The sequence below is a fragment of the Babylonia areolata genome, chromosome 24 (genome assembly GCF_041734735.1).
Source record: "Babylonia areolata isolate BAREFJ2019XMU chromosome 24, ASM4173473v1, whole genome shotgun sequence".
NCBI lineage: Eukaryota > Metazoa > Mollusca > Gastropoda > Neogastropoda > Buccinidae > Babylonia > Babylonia areolata.
In genome coordinates this window covers 5467413-5491662 of record NC_134899.1, presented here as the reverse complement: position 1 = coordinate 5491662, position 24250 = coordinate 5467413, and the positions used below count along the sequence as shown (strand labels likewise).

Sequence of the window (24250 nt, the reverse complement as noted above, 5' to 3'; positions counted from 1 at the left end):
TGACAAAAGCTCGTTGTGTTGTACAAGTACTGCATTGAAGGTTCTTGTGTGCTGCATTGTGTGTGACAAGTGTTCGATGCGTGTTGTACGAGCTCTTGCTTTCTTTTCCACCCCCACCCAACTACTCACCCACACTGCTCCACTCACACTAAAATGCATCAATGCACCGGGGTTCATTTTTACCGTGGCTTTTCGGTTTCAGGTGGTATTTTGATTGATAATGGATCGCGGATACATTGAAATGAGCTGGGGACAAAGCTTGCTTTTTCTTCCAAAATCATTACCGGCAGTTCTATGTTAGAATTTGAGGTAGCGTCTTCCAGAAAAGAAGTCCATGCTGATTTGCAAGAATGTGGGTTTCGTTTCATCACACGCAATCATCCTCCCCTTACACACAACACGGCTCCTGTACAATGCACTTCTGCCTTTCACCCACAATCTTTCCTCCGGTATTCACCTCCCCCCCCCCCCCCCGCCCCCCTCCCCAAGAACATTCCTGAACTTTATATTCGACCAGCGATGCCATCGCACAAACGAAAAAATGAAAACAAATTTGAGGAAGCAACGGCAATACAAGCACAGTAGGTGTCAGTCAGTCGTTAGGCATATTAGTTTTAAACGAAAGGATTGCAGTTTACTGACTGAGCAGCATAGCGTACTTTGACATTAAAATTTCTTATATGGATGCAATCAGTGTGAGGTTAAAAATTCGATTTATTGTCTGACTGAACTGTTCCTTAATATATACTCCTGTCCACTACCTCAGTTTCAATGCCTTTAATAAGGAGAGAGGGGACAATAGCAGTTTCCACATAAAATTTATCAGCATTTCTTTGTTATTGTGACATTATGGTCAAGGTATTGATGATGGCACATGTTTACGAATCTTTCCACTAATTCCTGAAAGACAAATCACCAAGTGCTGCATCATAGAGTTTTTTTTATTAAAGGTGTAACTTCCTTCGCAGTCATGTCAGAAGGATATCTACAATGTTAATAAAACAGAAGATAAAACGGTACGTGTGTGTGTGTGTGTGTGTGTGTGTGTGCGCGCGCGCGCATGACAGCTAAAATCCGTACAGTATACTCACAATCAGGCCTTTGCAAAACTCCTCTCTGGTGACGGACATGCTGCGGTCGGCATCGAAGCGTTTGAACAGGTCGATGACCCGGTAGGCTTTCTCGCTCATGTATTGGTACAGCGCTTGTACAGGGTCCTGCATTTAATATAGCCAACACACACACACACACACACACACACACACACACACACACACACACACACACACATTAAACCTTGGTCAGTTGATCTGACGATGCGATAGCTATTGTACGACCCTTTAAAACTGTCAGTACAACATTGGTTAACCTGAAAACAAAAATTAATGGTTATCGTACTACAAAATTTTCTTTTTGCTGTCAGTATATTGGTTTATCTGGCATCACCCCCCCCTCCCTTCCGCCCCCTTCCTCCCCCCCCCCCCCCCTCCCCCCTCCCACTTTTTCTAACTGTCGGTACAACACTGGTGAATGAAAACAATGAACAGCGAGCCCAGTCTTTGGCCTGTACTGGTTAATCTGAAAATAAACGGTTATTGAACTGCCTGTTTTCTTTTCTTTTTCTGTCAGTACATCGGTTAAGCTGACAATTTTTAATGCCAACTAAATTGCCTCCCCCCCCCCCCCCCCCCCCCCCCCACCGCCTTTTTCTTATTGTCGGTACAACATCGGTGACTGTGACAACAAGTGCACGGCCACGGTATACTGCCCTTTTGTTTGTTTGTTTGTTTGGTTGTTTGTTGTTTGTTTGTTTGTTTGTTGTTGTTGTCAGTCAGTGCCACACTGGTAACTGTGACACCCATCAAAGGGTCCGTGTGTGAGCAGTGCTGTGCTGACCATGAAGGAGGAGATCTTGTCGCCTTCCTTGGCCATGGTCTGCCCCTTCTTGATGATGGGGCCCGTCTTGCACACCAGCAGCCGCCGCTTCTTCGTCTCCTCCAGCAAGGTCACGAACTCCTCTTCCACCACCACGTTCTGTTATGCGCACGTGCGCGCGCGCACATTAACGCACAGATACGCACACACACACACACACACACACACACACACACACACACACACACACACACACACACACACATTCACACACACGCACGCACACAGGCACACACAAGCACATACACACACATAAACGCACGCATACACACACATACACACACACACACACACACACACATTCATTCATTCACACACACGCGCGCACGCAGGCACACACACGCAGGCACACACACACACACACACACACACACACACACATAAATACACGTATACATACACATAAACACACGCGCGCACACACATTCATTCACACACGCGCTCACGCAGGTACACACACGCACACACACACACACACACACACACGCATACACACCCGCATACACACACATAAACACACGCACGCACATACGCATACACACACGCACATACACGCACACGCGCGCGCGTTTCGAGTTTGATAGAACCCTCTGACCCAGTTTGGGGCATGGAGAAAAACGATAACACTTTAAAAACCAACACATTAAAGAACTCTAAAGACATCACACAGACTTGCCCACACCTATTGATCAAAGAAGACAGATCTGTGGAAAACTGCAGAATAATTACAGAAGGGAGAGGGGGGTAATCACGAAAGAAATAATCCTTCCCAAAATTGAATGAATAAATCTTGTAACTGTTGGCAAAATGCGATTAGCGTTGTGCGTTTCTTTTCCGATGCCACAGAAGAGATTTACTGCCTACCATCCTTGAAACAGATCGATAACAGAGCTCACACATCGATCAGGGTGGTGAGATATGTGTAGCTTTAATTAAAAGGCTGGTCCAATAAAATACTGAAGCACTGCACTCACACCACCAGGTCGACTTCACTCAAGGGCGAAGGTGCGCGCGCCAAGTGTCCGAGGAATAAATCATTCCACGTGGCACGACTTTCGCTAGTTCGAGGTGACAGAAATGGAAAGAAAAGTAATTCTGGCCACAGGATGCACCCCTCAAGTCTTCATTGGATAAGATCGTTTTGTTTTGTTTGTTGTTGTTGTTCTATTCTCCTCCATAGGTTGTGTTCTTGATGCGTGCCTTTTCAACGACACTTAGCTTCTCACAAGGGACAGACAATGCGGTAATGTAGATTCGTAATGGGATCCGATCACAATTAAACTTTGGTGAAATATATATGCCTTGGGGCCTTGGTCCGGGAAAGAGAAAGGCACGTGGTGAGAGGAAGGGAAAGAGGAAGGAGGAGGAGGAGGAAAGAGAAGAGGGAGGAGGAAGATGAGAGAAGGAAAGAGACGAGGAGTAGAGGGAGAAAGAGAAGAGGTGGAGGAGAGGAAAGAGAGGAGGAGGGGGAGAGGAAAGAGAGGAGGAGGAGGAGAGGAAAGAGAGGAGGAGGGGAGAGGAAAGAGAGGTGGAGGGGAGAGGAAAGAGAGGAGGAGGGGAGAGGAAAGAGAGGAGGAGAGGGAGAGGAAAGAGAGGAGGAGGGGAGAGGAAAGAGAGGAGGAGGGGGAGAGGAAAGAGAGGAGGAGAGGGAGGAAAGAGAGGAGGAGGAGAGGGAGAGGAAAGAGACGAGGAGGAGAGGGAGAAAGAGAGGAGGGAGAGGAGAGAAAAGGGAGGAGGAGGAGCACTAAGGAAAAACAATCCTCTTTGACAACATCCTCTATATCAGATACCTGACCTATGCATAACTCCATCGCGCTGATCATAGGTTTGTGCAAAAAAAAAGACCAAACATTAAATTAGGTAAATAAATAGCATAAAAGGAAGTGTAATAAATAAAATAAACATACGTGACTATGTGTCCATGAAAACACAATGGAAAAAAAAGAAGAGGAAAAAAACGAACGATGCTTAGAAGGCAGACCATTTAAATAATCACGCAAACAATCCGAACAGGACTGGTGGTATCTTACATACTCTCTCGCTTGAGAAGTGGAAGCAGATTCCCCCCCGAACCTCCCCCACCCCTCCCACTCCCCACCCCACCTCCTTGCTTACCGACAGGTCCAGCTCACGGATGTCCGAATTCTCCGCCTTGGAGATGGCCTTGAGGATGACGGTGGCCACGTCAGGGGTTATCGGGTTGTTGCCAATCTGCAACATGTGTGTGAACTAGGGTTTCAAATACGACACTTCTTCCTTATCAAAGGCTTGAGAGAGTGTGTGTGTATGTATGTGTCCTAGAACGAGGACAGATCCCGCAACAGCTGAAAGATGCCAGCATAGTCCACATCTACAAGAGGAAAGGCAACCGCCAGTCTTGCTTCAACCACCGAGGCATCTCCCTCTTATCTATTTCTGGGAAGATTCTGGTCCGTGTCCTGCTCAACCGTCTTCTCCAATATCTTGAGCAAGGTCTCCTCCCAGAAAGCCAGTGTGGACTCCGTGCTGAACGTGGGACTGAGGACATGATTTTTGCTGCGCACCAACTCCAGGAAATATACCAGGAGCAACACAGCGACCTCTTGACCTTTGTCGATCTGACTAAGGCTTACGTTACGGTTAGCAGAGAAGGCTTGTGGAAGATCATGGAGAAGTCAGGCTGTCCCAGCAAGATGATCACAATCGTCCGGCAATTCCACGACGGCATGATGGGCAGCACGCTCTCTCGCGCGGTGAACATAGACGCTGAGGTCAACAACAGGATCGCCAAAGCCAGCACCGCCTTTGGGAGACTCTGTGAGAACGTCTGGGAGCGGAGAGAGCTCAGCGCCACCGCCAAGCTGAAGGTCTACTGTGTAGTGGTCCTTACCACCCTCCTTTTCGCCAGCGAGACCTGGACTGTCTACAGCAGACACGCCAAACAGCTCAATCGCTTCCATCTAAGCTGTCTTCGCAGACTCGTCCACATCAGGTGGTAGGACAAAGTCACCGACACAGAAGTCCTGGAACGAGCTGGCCTCTGCAGCGTCTACACAATCCTGCAGAAAGCCCAAGCCAGGTGGGCTGGACATGTGGTCAGAATGCCAGACAGTCAACTACCTAAGCAGCTGCTGTTCGGAGAACTGTGTCAGGGCAAGCGTTCAGCTGGAGGGCAGAAGAAACGCTACAAAGACTGCCTCAAAGCATCCTTCAAAGACCTGGGCGTCGACATCAACACATGGGAGACGCTTGCTCTGGACCGTCCAGCTTGGCACAGCAAGATCACCACAGGAGCCCGTGCAGCTGAAGGCAGACGCATCACTGAAGCGCAATGAAAGCGTGCTGTGCGCAAGGCCCGAGCAGCATCCACTGCCACAACAGCACCCAATCACTTGTTTGACACATGTGGGCGAGCCTTCAGGGCCCGGATTGGCCTCACCAGTCACCTCCGGACTCAGCCACCGATCTTCCATCTGACTTTTGAAGCCATTGTCATCTTCGAATCCGAAGGCCGAACATCGCATTGACCTGAGACTTGAAATGTTGACATGTCTTATCAAAGTGAGTCTTCTGTGTGTGTGTGTGTGTGTGTGTGTGTGTGTGTGTGTGTGTGTGTGTGGCCAAGGGTTTGAAACGTTGACGTTTCTTCCATGTCAAAGTCTTGAGAGAGAGAGAGAGAGAGAGAGAGAGAGAGAGAGAGAGAGAGAATGTGTGTGTGTGTGTGTGTGTTGAAATAGTGGAAAGGACATTTTATCGGGTTTTGTTTGCCGTGCCTGCTGTGCCTTTTTCTTACACATTTTGCAAGCTTTTTTCCCTTACTGTCCTGCTTGTAACCTGCATGTATCACAAACTTCACCACACTTAATTTCTCTTACTGCCATAATAATGTTATTCTATTTTTTAAAATAAATAAATAAATAAAAACCCACAAAAAACAAGAACAAAACGAACAAGAACGACAATAACGAGAAGAAGATGAATGAATGAATGATTCTTTATTGGTTAAAGAATAAGGCACAATAAAGGCCTTCTTTTTCTTTCTTTCTTTTTTTTATACAGTTCTGCACAATTATTAACAAGACAAAACATAAAGAAGAACAACAGAAATAAGAACAAAAAGAAGCAGAGGTAGCAGAAGAAGAAGAAGACGAACAACAACAACATCAACAACAACAAGGACGAAGAATGAGAACAAGAAGAAGACGCAGAAGAAGAAGCAGCAGAGGAAGAAGAAGAAGAAGAAGAAGAAGAACAACAACAACAACAACAAGGACGAAGAATAAGAACAAGAAGAAGAAGCAGAGGAAGCAGAAGAAGAAGAAGACGAACAACAACAACAACAACAAGGACGAAGAATAAGAACAATAAGAAGCAGAGGAAGCAGCAGAAGAAGAAGACGAACAACAACAACAACAACAAGGACGAAGAATAAGAACAATAAGAAGCAGAGGAAGCAGCAGAAGAAGAAGAAGAACAAGGACGAAGAACAAGAACCAGAACAAGAAGCAGGAGAACCCCCAGAGCCCTCACCCTCAGCGTGGACAGGGTCTCGTTGACCTGCACGCCCTTCATCAGCCCCCCAACGGCCTCCGCGTCCAGGCGGTTGTCGCTGAGGTCCAGCTCCTTGAGGTAGGCGTTCTCCTTCAGAGACTGGCCTAGGATCTTGCAGCTGTCGCTGGCGAAGCCGTTCCACGAGATGTCCAGGATCTTCAGACCCACGTTCACCTGACGATCAATCATTTTCACTTTCACTTTCACGGTGGTGTCGAAAGCGTGCGGACTGATTTATATTCGCAACACCACATCTACTATTAGAAATATACATACATACATACATAGGCAGATAATAAACAACAACAACAATGATAATAATAAAGAAGAAGAAGAAGGGGGGTGGGGCAGTAGACCCCAGATGTACGTATGCACCCATCCAACACACTATCAAGCCTCGAAAGGCTTTGCCTGTGAACAAGGTGGAGGATAGGGTAGAGAGCGGTTAGGATAGGGTTAAAGGGGGTGGGGTGGGGGCGGTTAATAAAACGAACGAAAAAGGGTGGGGGTGTAATAAAGGAGGGTAGGGGTCAGGGCAAAGAAGTGAGCGATGGAGAAAGAAAAAGGAAGGCAGGGCTGCTGGGATGGAACGACCGAGAAAATGGAGAGAAAAAAAAATAGTGAAAGCTAGGGGGGCGGAGGGGGGGGGGAGAAATTAGGGGTGGATAAAGGAAAAGACAGAACGGAAAGAGAACGAAAAGAGTGAATGGACGAAAACTGGGGAGTGGGAGGGAGGGGGGGGGGGGGAGAATGGTGTGCCGGGGAGTGGGGAAGGAGGTGGGGGAGGCGAGAATAACTGATGGAAAAAAAAAAAAAAAAGGAGGAGGGGAGGGGGGAGGGATGAGAAAGGAAGGGAGAATGTGGGGGTGGGGGTGTGGATAAAAGAAAAAAAGAAATAAAGGAATGAAGAATGAAGGAGGTGCAGAAGGTAAGAAAGGCAGGGAGAGAAAAAAGGGAGGGGAACATAGCTGTCTGGAACTGAGGAAAGGGGGACATGGGGGGGGGGGGAGAGGGGGGGGGGAGATCGAACGTTGGGAGGGATGCGAATGGTGGGGGGGTGCGGGGGGGGGGGGGTATGGTGTGGTGTGTGTGGTGTGGTGTGTGTGTGTGGTGTGGTGTGGTGTGTGTGTGGTGTGGTGTGTGTGGTGTTGTGTTGTGTGTGTGTGTGTGTGTGTGTGTGTGTGTGTGTGTGTGTGTGTGTGTGTGTGGTGTGGTGTGGTGTGGTGTGGTGTGTAGGTGTGTGTGTGGTGGAGTGTGGGGGGGTGTGTGTGTGTGTGTGTGTGTGTGTGTGTGTGTGTGTGTGCAGAATAAGGGAGAGAGAGAGAGGGAGATAGAGAGAGAGAGAGGAGAGAGAGAGAGAGAGAGAGAGAGAGAGAGAGAGAGAGAGAGAGAGAAGACGTGAGGGTTGGAAAAGAAAACGGATGGATGAGAGGAACGAATGAGTGAACAAAGGAAGAAAGGAAGCGGGTGGGAGGAGGAAGGGACGACAGCGAGGGACGAAAAACAAAGGGGAAGAAGGACGGGGGGAGGGCCGAACAAAGCACAGAACAAAGGAGAACAGGAGCACTGAAGAGACAGTGGATGGAAGGACAGAAGTAAAGACACGGGGGGGAAAGGAAGAGAAAGGACAGGACAATAGGATGAATGAAATAAAGGAACGAAGGTAAGGATGGAAAGAGAGTGGACGGTACATCGGGGGAATGGAAGAAAGTAGGTCAAGAATGGATTCTTTTTTTTCTTCTTTTTTTTTTAATCAGGGAAGGGAGGAAAGGGGGGGAAAAGTCAGGAAGAATGGTGGTTGATTAAGGGAACACGACACGACACGACACGACACGACACATGACATGACACAACACACACACACACAACGGGAAAGGAGCGAGACAGTGGAAGGATTTTAGTGATAAACAGTGAAGGAAAAACCTGAGAGAGAGAAAGAGAGAGAGAGAGAGAGAGAGGACAAAACAGGCATGCACACCCACACCACACTCCCCCATCACACTGACCCTCACCCTCCACACCCCACTTCCTGCACCCCCATCACACTGACCGCCACCACCATCACACTGACCCCCACCCCCATCACACTGACCGCCACCACCAACCCAGTAACACCCCCCCACCCCACTCCCTGCACCCCCATCACACTGACCGCCACCACCAACCCAGTAACACACCCCCACCCCACTCCCTGCACCCCCATCACACTGACCCCCACCCCCATCACACTGACCCCCACCCCCATCACACTGACCCCCACCCCCATCACACTGACCGCCACCACCTCAACTCCACCCCAGTAACACCCCCACCCCACCCCACTCCCTGCACCCCCATCACACTGACCCCCCCCCTCACCCCCACCTTCCTCCCTGTAGACGTACCTGCAGGCCAGCAGCGACAGCCATGGCCCCCTTCCCCCTCAGGTGGTTCCACGCCAGATCCAGCACCTCCAGGGTGTCGTTGTTGGCTGGGGCACACACAGCACAGCACACCCAGTGCAGTGGGATGGGGTAGGATGGGATGGGAAGGGTGGGATGGGAAGGTGTGGGATGGGATGGGGTAGGGTGGGATGGGAAATGGTGGGCTGGGGTAGGGTGGGATGCGGTAGGGTGGGATGGGAAATGGTGGGATGGGGTAGGGTGGGATGGGAAATGATGTGATGGGCAGGGTGGGATGGGGTAGGGTGGGATGAGGTAGGGTGGGATGGGAAATGGTGTGATGGGCAGGGTGGGATGGGACAGGGTGGGATGGGGCAGGGTGGGATGGGGTAGGGTGGGATGGGGCAGGGTGGGATGGGCAGGGTGGGATGGGGTAGGGTGGGATGGGCAGGGTGGGATGGGGTAGGGTGGGATGGGAAGGTGTGGGATGGGATGGGGTAGGGTGGGATGGGAAATGGTGGGATGGGGTAGGGTGGGATGGGACAGGGTGGGATGGGGCAGGGTGGGATGGGGCAGGGTGGGATGGGGAATGATGGGATGGGCAGGGTGGGATGGGGAATGATGGGATGGGGTAGGGGGTAGGGGGAATGGGGTAGGAGGGGTGGGGTAGGGTGGGATGGGAAATATGGGATGGGGGGAGGGGGGGAGGAGGGGATAGGGTAGTGTGATATGAGGTAGGATGGGTTGGGAAATGATGGGATGGGCTAGGGGGATGGGGGGAATGATGGGATGGGCTAGGGGGATGGGGGGAATGATGGGATGGGGTAGGGGGATGGGGGGAATGATGGAATGGGGTAGGGGGAAGGGGGGAATGATGGGATGGGGTAGGGGAAATGATGGGATGGGGCAGGGGGATGGGGAAATGATGGGATGGGGTAGGGGGGTAGAGGAATGATGGGATGGGGTAGGGGGGTAGGGGGAATGATGGGATGGGGTAGGGGGGTAGAGGAATGATGGGATGGGGTAGGGGGGTAGAGGAATGATGGGATGGGGTAGGGGGATGGGGGCAATGATGGGATGGGGTAGGGGGAATGATGGGATGGGGTAGGGGGAATGATGGGATGGGGTAGGGGGGTAGGGGGAATGATGGGATGGGGTAGGGGAGTAGAGGAATGATGGGATGGGGTAGGGGGATGGGGGCAATGATGGGATGGGGTAGGGGGAATGATGGGATGGGGTAGGGGGAATGATGGGATGGGGTAGGGGGGTAGGGGGAATGATGGGATGGGGTAGGGGAAATGATGGGATGGGGTAGGGGGGTAGGGGAAATGATGGGATGGGGTAGGGGGTAGGGGAAATGATGGGATGAGGTAGGGGGAATGATGGGATGAGGTAGGGGGTAGGGGAAATGATGGGATGAGGTAGGGGAAATGATGGGATGGGGTAGGGGTAGGGGAAATGATGGGATGGGGTAGGGGGAAGGGGAATGATGGGATGGGGTAGGGGATGAGAAATGACTTTATTTTCACGAATTTCTCATCTTCAAGACTTCAAAATATTGCCATTTCCAGGACTTCGTTTTCTCGACTTTAATTTATATCCAATGAAATGTCTTGAAACTACGGGAGTGTTTTAAGTTTAACATACTTTGATAGTAATGATACTGAGTGATGATGCTTTGTTCATTTATAACTGGGAAATGTGCTGACCTTTTTGTTTTCAGTGTGCCGTTTATCTCGGTGACTGGATGAGAGATGAGAGAGATGACTTGAGATGAGATGGGATGAGACATCATGGAATGGTTACCCGACAGAAAATAGAGTATAGAACAGAAACAGATCCGACTGCAACAGAAAAGAGACAAAGAGGAAGTAAGAGGAGATGAGAGAGAGTGCAGAAGAGGAGAGAAGAGAGGGGGGGGGAAGGAAAGCAGAGTCGAGTGGAGAGAAGAGAAGGAAAAGGAGACCAGAGAAGAGCAGAGGAGAGAGAAGAGAAGAGGAGAGAGAAGAGAGAGAAGAGAAGAGGAGAGAGAAGAGAAGAGGAGAGAGAAGAGAGAGAAAAGAGAGAGAAGAGAAGAGGAGAGAGAAGAGAGAGAAGAGAAGAGAGAGAAGAGAAGAGGAGAGAGAAGAGGAGAGAGAAGAGAAGAGACAGAAGAGGAGAGAGAAGAGAAGAGGAGAGAGAAGAGAAGAGAGAGAAGAGGAGAGAGAAGAGAAGAGGAGAGAGAAGAGAGAGAAGAGAAGAGGAGAGAGAAGAGAAGAGACAGAAGAGGAGAGAGAAGAGAAGAGGGAGGGGGGACAGGAAAGAGGCAGGGCAAGATCCACAATCCCTCCCCCCCCCCCCCCCCCCCCCCCCCCCGCCCCCGAAGGCGGAATGAGCAGTGTTCACAACATGGCGTGAACGTTCACTCCGCCAGTCACGCACTGCAGTGGTGTGGAAGAAATGTGGACATTGCCGAGGGCAGAAGACAGGAAGGAAGAAGAGAGAACACAGGAGAGAGATGGGGAGGAAGAACAGGAGAGGAACAAAGAGAGGAAGGAGAAGATGAGAGGCGAGGTGGTAAAGGTGATGAAAAACTGGGAGAGAGATGCAGTCCACAGCACGGTACAGCAAAACAGGTCCCCAACAGAACAGAAACAAAACTACTGAAATATTGTCATGCAGTACGTGTGTAATTTTTCAAGTGTTTTTGTGTTGGTGGATGTTGATGTTGTAAGGGGATGGGGTGTTTTGTGTTGGTGGATGTTGTTGTTGTAAGGGGATGGGGTGTTTTGTGTTGGTGGATGTTGTTGTTGTAAGGGGATGGGGTGTTTTGTGTTGGTGGATGTTGATGTTGTAAGGGGATGGGGTGTTTTGTGTTGGTGGATGTTGTTGTTGTAAGGGGGTGGGGTGTTTTGTGTTGGTGGATGTTGTTGTTGTAAGGGGGTGGGGTGTTTTGTGTTGGTGGATGTTGTTGTTGTGAGGGGGTGGGGTGTTTTGTGTTGGTGGATGTTGTTGTTGTAAGGGGGTGGGGTGTTTTGTGTTGGTGGATGTTGTTGTTGTAAGGGGGTGGGGTGCCTTCGTGCATGTGTAGAATAAGCCCTGCAACAGCAGCAGGATAGCAGGAGACAAATACAAGAAATGGTGCGAACATCACTCAGAATCTAAACACCCCTGAATATTGTAATTCCACCTTGCACAGTGCCCATTGACTGACTTACCTATGGCTGGCCCAAGGTAAAGGCCTCCCAGTTCCCCGAACTTGTTGTGTCGTACCTTCAGCTCCCGTAGCTTGAAGTTGTTCTGAAAGCAGTCGTCACATGTGGGCTTTACTTTTCTTCTTCTGCTTCTTGTTTTCACGTCATCTATCTAAAAATGTCTTCATCTTCATCTTCATCCATGTGACGGCCACAATCATCAAGTTGACTACTCTGCTGCAAAAACGGCGGTAGCGTCGAGTTGTGAAAAAAAAAGGTTTAGGATAGAAAGAAAAAGGCCTAGACTGGAAATAAAAACCTTTCAGAGAATGCTGCTCTAAGTAGGTTTTACCGGCTGGCTACTGCACCTTCACTTTTCGCCCTTCTGAGCTAGCCAGTCCCAGGCTGCATAAAACAACTCCAGCCCCACCCCAACCCCACCCCCTCCGAAAAAAAACACCAATTCCCTATACTAACTACTGACTGGAGGGCACCCTTGCCTTGAAGGTATCAGGGGTGTCTGCCACCACAGCTGTTTCTGGCAGTTCGTTCCAGTCACGGATGGTGTTTGGGAGGAAGGAAAATTGTCCATACTGGGTCCTGCACTGGAGCTTTTGGGAATGCTTCCTTCGTTAGCGAAGTGGGGCAGGAGCGCTGTTGGTCCTGTCGACGATGGCTTCTCCGTTGATGATCTTGCAGAGCATGGCTCGCCTTGCCCCCTTTCTTGTGTTCCAGGGACGGCCACTGGAGCTTGTCCATCATCAGGATGACACTCGAGGCGTTGTGGTAGCGACTGATGACAAACCGTGCTGCACGTCTTTGGATGGCTTCAATCTTCTTGATGTAGGTCTGGGTGTGTGAATTCCATACAGTGCACGCATATTCTAAGATGGATCTGACAACGATTTTGTAGGCGGTTTCTCTCAGATTTGTCGCGCTAATTTTGAGATTGCGACGGAGAAAGCCGAGAGTCTCGTTGGCTTCAGTGCAGATGTTACTACTGTGCAGATCCCAGCCTAGGTCACGAGAGAGAGTAGCACCCAGGTACTTGGCCAAGTAGACTGTTTCTAGGATTTGGCTTTGGAGTTGGTAGTCGGTCTTGGTAGTGGTTCGTTTTCTGGTGATGGGAAGTGTTGCACTGACAAGGATGGAATGTCATGTCCCAGCTCTTCTCCAAGTCCTCTAGTTTTTGGAGGTCCTCTTGTAGAAGACGTTGGTCTGAATCAGTGGCGGCCAGGTGATAGACAGCTAAGTCATCAGCAAAAAGGCAAGTGAGTGAGGAGAGTTGCTCTGGGAGATCATTTATGTACGCTAAGAAGAGTACTGGTCTGAATACAGAACCTTGGGGGACCCCAGACCACACACTAACTTGCCCTGATGCAGTGCTACCAACAACCACCACCTGTTGTATGTCGTGAAGGAATGCCTCTATCCACCTGTCGATGTTTCCTTGGACGCCACAGTGGTTTAGCTTCTGAATAAGAAGACTGTGGTTGACGCGGTCAAAAGCTTTGGCAAAGTCCATTATGATGACGTCCGCTTGATTTCCTCATTCTAAGGTGGCGAATAGTTCTTTAGTGAAGTTCTGAGTTGTGTTTCGCAGGATCACAACTTGTGAAAACCATGCTGTTCGGGTCGTAAGATGTTATTCGTTTCGAGGTGGGACATGAGAGAGTTGACTATGACCTGTTCTAGGCTTTTACATAGGATGCTGGTGAGGATGACCGGTCGGTAATTTGCTCGGTCATAGTATTCTTCTTTCTCGAAGACTGGAGCTGCAATGGCATTTCTCCAATCTGATGGTACACATCCAGTATCACGTGATGACTGACAGATCAGGGTCAGGATAGAAGTAACTTTAGTGGCAAGTTCTTTCAGTATTCGTGGGCTGATATTGTCCGGGCCACAAGCTTTATGGGGGTCAGGTTTGGAGAGTATCTTTGTTGATGAGAACGTTGGAGAGGATGGAAGCGAGAGTGACGCTTACACTTAGCGCAGAACTCTTCGTTGGTGTATTCTCTCCCCTCACTGAAGACAGACTGGAACTGGCTGTTTAGAACTTCCGCTTGGGTTTCATGGTCTGTGACAAGCTGTCCACTGACCCTCAGGGGGAATGTTGAAGTTTCTATCTGAACACTAGTGATCACAGTCATCACTCGTGAAGAAATTTCTGTCTGAACACTAGTGATCACAATCATCACTCGTGAAGAAATTTCTGTCTGAACACTAGTGATCACAATCATCACTCTTGAAGAAGTTTCTGTCTGAACACTAGTGATCACAATCATCACTCGTGAAGAAGTTTCTGTCTGAACACCAGTGTTGACAATCGTCACTCGTGAAGAGAAGTCCACGAATGGTCTCTGTGTTCCAGAAGACAATGGAGAGACACAGCCGCCCAGAGTGTGCAGCGGGAGAGGCGGACCCCATGGTGGACAGAGGAGTGCTCGGTCAGCACGTCTTGCCGGGGTGAACCATTCGTGGACTTTTCTTCCCCTGTCTCCTCTACACTTCTCTCCCCTGTCTTCTCTACACTTCTCTCCCCTGTCTCCTCTACACTTCTCTCCCCTGTCTCCTCTACTCTTCTCTCCCCTGTCTCTACACTTCTCTCCCCTGTTTCCTCTACACTTCTCTCCCCTGTCTCTACACTTCTCTCCCCTGTCTCTACACTTCTCTCCCCTGTCTTCTTCTCTTCTCCCCTGTCTCCTCTACACTTCTCTCCCCTGTCTCCTCTACACTTCTCTCCCCTGTCTTCTCTTCTCCCCTGTCTTCTTCTCTTCTCCCCTGTCTTCTCTACACTTCTCTCCCCTGTCTTCTCTTCTCCCCTGTCTTCTTCTCTTCTCCCCTGTCTTCTCTACACTTCCCTCTCCCTCCTGTGACCTCTCCTCTCACTGCTTCCAGAGGTGGTGTTGGTGTTTGATGACAGTCCAAAACGGCTTGAGCGAGGGGGTGGGGGAGGCTTTCAAGAGAAGACTTGGATGCCCACTGGGTCACTCTATCCACGCTGTATAATCCCAGAATGTTACAAGTAGGTAGTTCACACATGCCACTAAAAATGTGTTCTACCTGAAGTACAGAATGACGAACAGGCCTGTCGAGGCCTCAAGTGTCTATCAAGTCATTCCATCTAGACACACATTCATTGCAGGAAAATGTGCAGGCCATCGATGGTAGAATGGCGAAATTCCGCACCTGTCGACACAGCTCCGCACTGCTGTCGCGAACTGGTGACTGTAGAAATGGTGATGTTTTGTGGCAGTAAAACCACCTGAACACACACACTGTCGCAGCCTCCCAATGTCTCTTCGTCCATAATCAGCGTTTGACGAAGGCCGCATTTGCACCAAAATTGTTTCAGTATAAACGATTGGCTCAGCAAAATGGTCAGGTTTCGATTTGACCCAATCAGATATGTTTGTTCAACCGCCCATGCCGTTCGCTTGTCAACTCGTGCAATCCCAAACTGTGTCACGTGAGTAACGTGCCATTGCAGAATGTGGTGTGAACAGGGTGTGTGCATGTGTGCTGTGCTCGGCAGAGTCGCCTAAAAAAAAATCCTTGCTTATTTCCACAACGCATTAAAAAAAAAAAAAAGTACACAAATCAAAAATTCATCGCGCGTTGGGTTATGCTGCTGGTAAGGCAGATGTGGTGTAGCGTATATGGTTTGTCCGAACACAGTGACACACTGACAAACTGAAAACTGAAACTGTGACCGGAAAACTCATGAACACTGGTTCTTTTTGCGGGGTTCTTGATAATTCGTTCGTGCGCTATGTTACGATGTGTGTGTGTCTGTGTCTGTGTGTGTCTGTCTGTGAGTGTGTGTGTGTGTGTGCGCGCGTGCGTGCGTGCGTGTGCGCTCTAACACAATAACAAAGTGAAACATGTTTTTACTGACCTCCAATATCATGGCGATATATCTTGCGTCGTGGTCAAACAAATCACTTCCTGAAAAATACAGCCAGTCATGTTTTATTTTTATCAGTAATCTCTCTCTCTCTCTCTCTCTCTCTCCATCACACACACACACACACACACACACACACACACACACACACACACACACAAAAGAAAAAAGCTATCATAGGAAATTCCGTTGTTGAGCATCATCAGTAAATTATTCAACAGCATCATAACATAGTAAAAGACAATGCTTTGTGTTAAAAACAACAAAAACAACAACACACAACACACACACACACACACACACACACACACACACACACACATATATATATATATATATAGAGAGAGAGAGAGAGAGAGAGAGAGAGATGGAAAGGAAAAGTTCCAGCTTAAAGAAAGTATACGGTAACAAAGAGAGAGATATAGAGAGAGCGGAAAGCTGTATGTGTGAGAGAGGGAGAACCAGAAAAAAAAACACAGAGAGAGAGAGAGACAGCCAGACAGCACACCAGCCCCAGAGCAGCAGTGACGTCAGGAACTCACCGGACACGTCCAGTTTCCGGATGGTTTCATTGGTGTTGAGCATCTCAGCTACTGCCCGGATTCCCTTTGTCCCTATGCGGTTCTCGGCTATGCTCTGGCACCGGTCACACACACACACACACACACACACACACACACACACAGACACACACGCGCACACACACACACACACACACACACACACACACACACAGTTACATCGATAGATAGAGAAACCACCAACGCATACAAGTTTTCAGTTTTGTACCTTCGCAAACACGAATAAAGAAAAAAATGTTGTGCCATGCTGCATTCACCGCTGTGCAGATGGCACAGGTGGGGGAGTACCACGACATCATTTTAATTTGTGACATCTTTTTTTTTCTTTTGCATATCAATAGTATTGATAGACAGACATATGGTAGGTAGGTATATAGGTAGGTTGGTAAGTAGGTAGAATGGTTGGCTAGTGGGTTGGTTGATAGATAGATAGATACATAGATAGATAGATAACTTGACACTGTTCGCGTCACACAGGAATTGAACCTCCTCTCTGTCAAGTGGGATGAAAGGTGGGCGAACGAAAAAACGGAATGACATAGAGAAAATATTCTGACAGTAAGTCAGCCAACAAGAAAGGTCATGACATAGAGAAAATATTCTGACAGTAAGTCAGCCAACAAGAAAGGTCATGACATAGAGAAAATATTCTGACAGTAAGTCAGCCAACAAGAAAGGTCATGACATAGAGAAAATATTCTGACAGTAAGTCAGTCAACAAGAAAGGTCATGACATAGAGAAAATATTCTGACAGTAAGTCAGCCAACAAGAAAGGTCATGACATAGAGAAAATATTCTGACAGTAAGTCAGTCAACAAGAAAGGTCATGACATAGAGAAAATATTCTGACAGTAAGTCAGCCAACAAGAAAGGTCATGACACAGAGAAAATATTCTGACAGTAAGTCAGCCAACAAGAAAGGTCATGACATAGAGAAAATATTCTGACAGTAAGTCAGCCAACAAGAAAGGTCATGACATAGAGAAAATATTCTGACAGTAAGTCAGCCAACAAGAAAGGTCATGACACAGAGAAAATATTCTGACAGTAAGTCAGTCAACAAGAAAGGTCATGACATAGAGAAAATATTCTGACAGTAAGTCAGTCAACAAGAAAGGTCATGACATAGAGAAAATATTCTGACAGTAAGTCAGCCAACAAGAAAGGTCATGACACAGAGAAAATATTCTGACAGTAAGTCAGCCAACAAGAAAGGTCATGACATAGAGAAAATATTCTGACAGTAAGTCAGCCAACAAGAAAGGTCATGACATAGAGAAAATATTCTGACAGTAAGTCAGCCAACAAGAAAGGTCATGACACAGAGAAAATATTCTGACAGTAAGTCAGCCAACAAGAAAGGTCATGACATAGAGAAAATATTCTGACAGTAAGTCAGCCAACAAGAAAGGTCGTGACACAGAGAAAATATTCTGACAGTAAGTCAGCCAACAAGAAAGGTCATGACACAGAGAAAATATTCTGACAGTAAGTCAGCCAACAAGAAAGGTCATGACACAGAAAATATTCTGACAGTAAGTCAGCCAACAAGAAAGGTCATGACATAGAGAAAATATTCTGACAGAGAGTCAGCCAACAAGAAAGGTCATGACACAGAGAAAATATTCTGACAGTAAGTCAGCCAACAAGAAAGGTCATGACACAGAGAAAATATTCTGACAGTAAGTCAGCCAACAAGAAAGGTCAGACCAGTGATATATTGGACAGGATAGCAGTGAACGACATGAACGTGATACCTGATACGCAGCACTTGGTCACAGCTAGGGGGGAAAAGTGACAACGAGATTCTTTTCTCTTATGATAATAATAACAATAATAATAATGATAATAATACTGATAATGTGGTGGCTGACACTGCGCGGTTCCCCACTTTCAAGAGCAGGCTCACCGCGCTTTACAGTAAAAAAGAAAAGAAAGAAAGAAAGAAATATAACATTTCTAAGATATGATAATAAAACGATTCACCTCCCACATATCATTCACAGCACAAAAATGGTACATCACACACACACACACACACACACACACCATATACCACTAAATACCTACCTAAGAGCTAAAAACGACACAGAGAATCAACAGAAATAAACAAACACAAGTAAAATGGAGATGAACTACACATTGCACACAAAATATAAACTCCATCTACTCGGGGGGGAAAATACATCACAGAAACTGTTCTTATCTGCATGTACCGCAGTGAGCAGTGCCCATATTAAATCATGCTGCTTTTTGCCCGGTGAACCGCAATGGAGCCATTTCACGGCTGAATACCCGTTCGTTCATGAAACCAGTTGAAGAGAGCTCAATACAATGTTAAAAGGTCGATTAAAACATTAAAGAAAAAAAAACACTTTACCCATGTCTCGCTCTGTCGAGGTAAAATTTCAACCAAGTTAAAAATATCGAAAATAATGTAAAAAGACCAATTCACCCACACATGTTTCAGTCACACAAAAATCAAGATGATGTCTCAAGTATCACTGATTTCCTCCCATGTGGAGGAAGGTGGTAGAATGGTTATGACGCTCATCTGCCATTACAAATAGTCCGTGAGTGTCTCGGTTCGAATTCCGCTCTCACCCTTTCTCCCAGGTTTGATTGGAGAATCAAACTGTGCGTCCAGTCACGAGACACGCTACTTGTACAACACGCACTTGGCGCAGTGAAAAAGAACCTATGGCAACGAGTGTCGATCTCCTGCAAAAGTCTGTAAAAGAAATCCACTCAAAAATGCACACACACACACACACACACACACACACACACACATTGACCAGTGGCTCAAACTTTTTTCCCCTCCTCTCCCACCCCCACCCCTACGCTCTCCTCCCCCACTTCCCTCCAGCTGAAGCCCTCTCCCCCCCTCCCAAACACACACACACACACACACACACACCGTACACAGACAGACAGACAGACAGACAGACACACACACACACACCGTACACACACAGACAGACAGACAGACAGACACACACACACACACACACACCGTACACACACACACACACACACCGTACACACACAGACTCACCACTTCGGTCAGCACGAGGTTCCTCCTCAGCATTTCAGCGATGCTGATAGCGCCCTCTGCCCCGATCCAGTTGTCCTCAAGGTCAAGGCTTTCCACTGTCTTGTTGTCCTGTCAGAACAGGAGAGAGGAATGGCTGGGATCTGACACTGATTCTGTGTGTGTGTGTGTGTGTGTGTGTGTTGTGATGTGTGAGTGTTCTGTGTGTCTGTGTGTGTATGTGTGTGTGTTTCTGTCTCACAAACTGGTCAAACTGCGGTGGAAAAAGCGAACTGGAATTCAACTCGAACAGTCAAAGGTCCCAGCACGTGCACAACTAAAGTTACATGTAAACTTCATGGTCTGACCCAGTTCCATTTTGGGCGACAGTGTTTTCCTGCAATGACTTGACACCAACAGTCAGCATAGCTGTGGTTGCATTGAACACGCAAGTGCATGAATTGAACAAGCGTTATGAAATTTACTGAAAAGAAATCATAGAAAAATTAATTTTTAACAAATCTTTGTAATGTATCATCGTTTGTGATTTTTATGATTCTCTTCGTGGGTTTCCTTGTTAGTGAGATAGCGCCGCGCTTTCTCACTGCATATGGTATCGCTGTGCACACGCATATATTATATATATGTATGTACGTATGTATATGTGTATATATGTATGTATGGGCTGGAAGCAGTAATAAACTCCCCCTGTCTCCATCTCTCTCAGATTGTGTGTCATCAGAAAGTATGGCGTTTTCTTTCAAACGCGATGAATATGGTAGCATAAAGATAACCAGATATGTGTGTTGCTCTATCAGGGGTCATCCCTATGTTCGCCAGGGCAAAGTTTTCCTCTGGTCTATGTTCCCGAAGGTCTGAGTTCCTCCAGGTTTGTGATCACATCCGTCTGTGTTCCCCCGAAGTCTAAGTTTCCCCAGGTCTATGTTCCCTAAAAATTTATTTTCAATTAGGTTTGTGTTCCCTCAGGTCTGTTCTCCAAGTTCTATGCTCCCGCAGTGTTTTTTTTCTCTGGGTCTTTGTTCTCCAAAGTCTGCTATTTGGTGTGTGTGTGTTTTTCTCACACGATCATGAAATAAGTCTGCCTCTATTTTCCCCCCATTTTTTTTTTCAGAAGACCGTGCAAACTGAGATGGATAAACCAAATCATTACTTTGTGGACACGCATTCAAATTCAATAACCAAAAGAACGATAGTGAAATACTCCACTCTGTCCGTTCATCGGAACAAACACTGTCACGGGCACAAGACGGTCAGCCCCACATTTTCAAAGCCAGAGAAACAGGCTGTCCAGTCCAAGTAATCCTTAACTATTTGTGAAGTCTGTATATCATCACGCTGGATTGGTCAGTACACAAGCGGTCCTTAATTATCTGTGAAGTTTGTATATCACCGCGATGCACTGGTCAGTCCACGTGGTCCTTAACTATTCGTGGTCTGTATATCATCGCTCTGCACTGTCAGTCCAAGTAATCCTTAACTATTTGTGAAGTCTGTATATCATCGCTCTGCACTGTCAGTCCAAGTGGTCCTTAACTGTTTGTGAAGTGTGTATATCACCGCTCTGGGCTGGTCAGGACAAGTAGTCCTTAACTATTCGTGAAGTGTGTGCCACGCTACACGTTCCATACCAGGGTAGGCTGTCAAGGCCTGTGAACAGCACGTTGAGTTTGGTCAAAGGTCAGGCATCTAAAGCTCCCTTTTCTTTCTCTTTGAAAAAAAAAATTCAAAATACGGCAGATGTGATATAGCATTTTATCATCAGTCGCGAGCTTTGACAATTTCTTGAAACTGATACACTTTTCTTATTGTGTTGTGCTGTGCTGTGCTGTGCTGTGCTGTGCTGTGCTGTGCTGTATTGTATTACTTTCCCAAGGGAGAGAGCGTCGTTACAGTACAACGCCACCTTTTTTCTGCCTGCAAGTGTAACTTTCCTATCACAGTGGGTTTTCCCACAGAATCTTGACAGGAACAAACCTTTTGTTGCGGTGGGCTCTTTTACGTGCGCTAAGTACATACAACACACGGGACCTCGGTTTATTGTCTCATCCGGATGACTATAGCGTCCAGATCACAACTGAAGGTCTAGTGGAGGGGGGGGAAATACTGAAGGGTGTGTGATTCCTACCAAAATCCATGTAATTCCAGATACTACAGTAATTACTCTTCTCTTCTCTTCTTCGATCCAGTGCGCTCTCTTCCGAAGCGGACGTGTTACCACAAGGCCACCACCCCCACTCACATATCTCCCACTGTCTCACCAGCAGGACTTGTTGCAGGAGCCAGTCAGAGGTAGCCACAGACGAGGATGACAGAAGAAGAGGTGGAAAGACACTGTCCAAGAAAGGACAGGCGTGCATATATAGACGGGGCGGAACCCTCGAAATCGGTGGAGGACAGATAGACATGTGGAGGAGAGTGGTGCTGGCGCTGTCTTCACTCGTGCCCCCAGCGACATCAGCAGACGTCAAGGGACAGGCGACAGGTGACAGGCAACAGCAGGGTGCAGTAGCCGATTGATCAAAGAGTTGGACTTTCAATCTGAGGGTCTGGGGTTCGAATCTCGGTAACGGCGCCAGGTGGGTTAAGGGTGGAGATTTTTGTGGAGATTTTTCCGATCTCCCAGGTCAAGATATGTTTATACGCTATTGCATGAACCCCCTTCGTGTGCATACGCACGTAAAAGATCAAATACGCGCGTTAAAGATCCTGTAATCCATATCAGCGATCGGTAGGTTATGGAGACAAGAACATAGCCAGCATGCACACCCCCGAAAGCGGAGTATGGCTGCCTACATATTGATACTGATACTGCCTACATGGCGGGGTAAATGAACTAAAAATGGTCATACACTTTAAATGTTACATGTCTATCTGAGTGTGTATGTGTACGTGCCTGAAATCTGATTGAATGACACAGGAAACGAATGATGAGCGTCCAACGGCAGCCGTCAGTCGGCTCTACCCAGGTAGGGGCAGCCTGTTGTGCAAAATGATCCCGAGTCTGTAAAGCGCTTAGAGCTTGGTCGTTCGTTCATCATAACAGGCAACAGACGACTCACCACCAGAGCGATGGCAATGGCCTTGGCCCCTTTCACACCCAGGCCGCGTGTCTTGAGCACGATGTGGGTGTCGGTCAGGCTGGCGGCGATTGGCTGCACGGGGTGCACGCCCAGCCTCCGACACGACTCCACGTAGGTCTTCACGTAGCTCCTCTTCAGCCGCTCCTGCTGATCCAGACCCTCCGGCGTGGCGTCCTCTTTGGGGGCTGCCGGGAGGAATGATTGGGGGTGGGCGGGAGGGATGATGGGGTGGGGGGGGAGGATGAAGGAATGAATTCTGTTTTATCTATATCCCACCCTCACACGTTGTAGGCGTTTGTGGGCATCTCATTCAAAGTAATACGTTTCACATTCTAATGCTATCATAAGGAGAGTAGCAGACATTTACAAACGGAAAAAAACGAAAAGGTAGATCTGGGTGTTATGCGTGTAAATGTGTGTGTGTGTGTGTGTGTGTGTGTGTGTGTGTGTGTGTGTGTGTGTGCGTGCGTGCGTGCGTGCGTGCGTGTCTGTCTGTCTGTCATGTAGACCAATTCCTCCCTCCTCTCCACACACAGACCAGCCCCACTGGCAGCCCCCCCCACCCCCCACCTCCTTCCCTTCCATTCCCCTCCTACCTCACCCACCCTCCTTGCCTAAATAGATGTACTTGCATAAATAAATGAATAATAGATAGATAAACAAACAAACACTACCGTTATCCTCCATGATGTCGTAACCGGTGAAGGTGAACTCCCTGCGGGCCGCTCCCCTCATGGCCGCCACCAGGGCCAGCTCCTCATCCTCCACCACCTTGGAGGGCTGGCGGGACGTCATGGGCGGCAACCGCGAGGCCACGGACGAGTTGCGGCCCCTGAGGTTGGTGTGCGTACGGCTGAGGTAGAGCGTGGCCGTGCGCCGGCCCAGCCCCGACCTTTGAACCTCCGTCCTCGTGTTCTCGCGAGTCACCATCCGACTCCTCGGGGTCAAGGTCGGCTCTTTCTGGGTCAAGGGCGCGGCCGGGGGCAGCAGCAGCTTGGTGCCCCCATCACCACCACCCCCACCCACTCCTGCTCCACCATCACCACCTCCTCCTCCTCTTCTTCCCGGCGCGGCATGCTCCTCCCCCTCCTCCCCCTCCTCCCAGTGTGTTGGGGGAGGCGGTGAAGAGGTCCGAGAAGGCTGGGCACTTGACTCCATGGTCACTCACTGTGGACAGAGGGCGGCGTTCACTGGCTGACTGATTGATTGTCTGATTGATTGTCTGATTGATATTGTCACCAATATAGCGCCAACCCTCGGTCAGAGACCAGGCTCGTCCTCGTCATTTAAATCAGGCTTCAGTCACACACACACACACACACGCACACACACGCACGCACGCACGCACGCACACACACACACACACACGCACTCACACACACACACACACACACACACACACACACACACACACACACACACACACATGGTCCAGAACGTTTGTTTGGTCAGGGTCACGTACATTTCATTCATGTGCAATTATGGAACGCTTCTGAGTTCTCAGTGCAATCACCATCGAGTACAAATAGTTGTAATGTATTGTGTAATTGTATTGTAATGTATTGTATCGTATTGTATTGTACTGCATCGTATTGTGTATTGCG

At 48.3% G+C, this 24250-nt stretch overlaps 1 protein-coding gene across 1 annotated transcript in view; it reads right to left on the bottom strand.

The window, feature by feature from the left end:
* LOC143299144 (uncharacterized) overlaps positions 1-23804 on the bottom strand; it is a 29274-nt gene extending 5470 nt beyond the window's left edge. The window contains exons 1-11 of the mRNA XM_076612273.1: positions 23321-23804; positions 22626-22831; positions 19570-19677; positions 16472-16565; positions 15921-15970; positions 12044-12125; positions 8850-8935; positions 6445-6639; positions 4051-4146; positions 1897-2034; positions 1092-1217 (exon numbers count right to left, since the gene is read on the bottom strand). Coding sequence (XP_076468388.1) covers positions 1092-1217; positions 1897-2034; positions 4051-4146; positions 6445-6639; positions 8850-8935; positions 12044-12125; positions 15921-15970; positions 16472-16565; positions 19570-19677; positions 22626-22831; positions 23321-23804 — 1665 coding nt within the window. The remainder of the gene's footprint in view (positions 1-1091; positions 1218-1896; positions 2035-4050; positions 4147-6444; positions 6640-8849; positions 8936-12043; positions 12126-15920; positions 15971-16471; positions 16566-19569; positions 19678-22625; positions 22832-23320) is intronic.
* Positions 23805-24250: the final 446 nt, after the last annotated feature.